A 1,737-nucleotide genomic window follows, 5' to 3' on the forward strand; every position below is an offset into this window, starting at 1 on the left:
TCGCAATTGTGAGTTTATTTCATGCAGTTCGGAGAAAAAAGTGAGAATTCCTAGATGTAAACTTGCTAGGGGAAAAAAAACCTTGCAATTAGTTTATTTTTATTTTTAATCAGTGGCAGAAACGGGCTTCCATAGCAAGTAGACTTAATAAAATTAGTTTTTATTTTTTACTATTAACTCGGCCAATTACATAACACGGTTTGGTCACGTGATATCAACAAAGCGGCGCCCATGAGGGGACGACCCGCTCCACGTATTACAAAACAGACTAATATGTCTGCAGTATACATCTCTCGCGAGCGTTCGTGATTTTTTAATATTTTCAAAACCGCTGTTTATGTGAGTGCACCCTTAATACAGATCATCATCCAATAATTTATTATGAAGGTTAAAAGTCATCAGTGTTGCTCAAATGCTTTCTTATCTGCAGGTCTGGTTAATATAACACAACATTTCATTCAAACAGTTAGCCCAAGGGTTTTGTTTGCATCAAGTCACTCAGTAACTAGAAGGCAGTAAAACACCTGGTTTATGACACTCTTAGCTCTACAACGCGACTCACAAGAACGCGTCCATTATAATCCACTAGCAGTGTAGATGGGGTGTCAGTGTCATAAACTATAAAATGGATGTTATTGGCACTGACCTGTCTGGAGTTTCAGCGTTAGACTGTGCTGAGGTCGGTCGCTTAATATCCATCCTCTACTGTAGGCTTACAGACGGGCAAAATCACGCTATGTTGCACAGCCAACGCTCATCGTGTGTCTGGCTCTGCAAACGCTTTCCTCTAAAACTTTGTGACTCGCCGAGTCTCGAAATCATGAATCCTACTACCGTCGAAAGGAATCGCTCATGAATATTAATTAGGTCTGTGCTGCAGCAACCTTCCAATGGTGATGGTTTGCTCCTGAATATTAATTAGGTTACGTCGATCGTTTCCAATCGCAAGGACTCCGCTCATGAATATTAATTATCAGTCTTCAACGCCACGCCAGCGCTAATATCTACTACGTTACCCAAAATGCAACAGGCAGGCAATGTTTAGAAATCATTTAATATACCCTTATTACATAATACGGCTTAAAAATAATATAATAACAATTATTTAAAAAAAAAACATTTTGAGGAAAAAAAGCGAACATGTTAATAGCATTGTGTGGGGGTTAACGGACCGGTGAATGCCCATCTGGCTTCCTCCAAATCCAAATCCTCTCTAAATCCCAAATCCTGGCTTCTCAGCGATGCCCAGGTAATGAGGAAAACAGAAATAAGATGAACTATGCGCGCATAATGTAAAATGTATTGATCCATTTTGAAGTGTTGAATGCTCACTTCCCCTGAAATAACACGTAGGCCTACATGTTTGTGTACCATTTTAATGTTCCAAGAGCCCTGTTACCTCATCATTAGAAATGTAACAAATGCCTTTTTTATATTTCATGTTGCAAAAACAACTTGCACACATTACATAGGATTGCAAATCTCCAGGGAGGCACATCTCAGACACAAATACACAACTGAATACTTTGCTTCACTGTTACGGATGAGACGGAGCAGAGGGCAGGAGATGAACTGGGATGTGTACCGTCCACACGTCTTTATGGCCCCTAGAATATATTGGTTCACTGAGCCACCGGGGGTTTGAGAGTCTTGTGAGGTATTTCATTTTGAGTTCAGTCAAGCAAGCTGCTGTTTCCAGCTCTCTCATCTCTTCACAGGGAATATCCTCAGGACAAC

At 40.4% G+C, this 1,737-nt stretch overlaps 1 protein-coding gene across 1 annotated transcript in view; it reads right to left on the reverse strand.

The window, feature by feature from the left end:
- The window catches only part of LOC107587278 (myotubularin-related protein 2-like), a 30,930-nt gene extending 30,058 nt beyond the window's left edge, over positions 1–872 (reverse strand). The window contains exon 1 of the mRNA XM_016274996.1: positions 647–872. Within this exon, the coding sequence (XP_016130482.1) occupies positions 647–699 (53 nt within the window). The 5' untranslated portion in view covers positions 700–872. The remainder of the gene's footprint in view (positions 1–646) is intronic.
- Between the last annotated feature and the right edge of the window lie 865 nt (positions 873–1,737).

The sequence above is a fragment of the Sinocyclocheilus grahami genome, unplaced genomic scaffold (genome assembly GCF_001515645.1).
Source record: "Sinocyclocheilus grahami isolate Dianchi unplaced genomic scaffold, SAMN03320097.WGS_v1.1 scaffold91.1, whole genome shotgun sequence".
NCBI classification, from domain to species: Eukaryota; Metazoa; Chordata; class Actinopteri; order Cypriniformes; family Cyprinidae; genus Sinocyclocheilus; species Sinocyclocheilus grahami.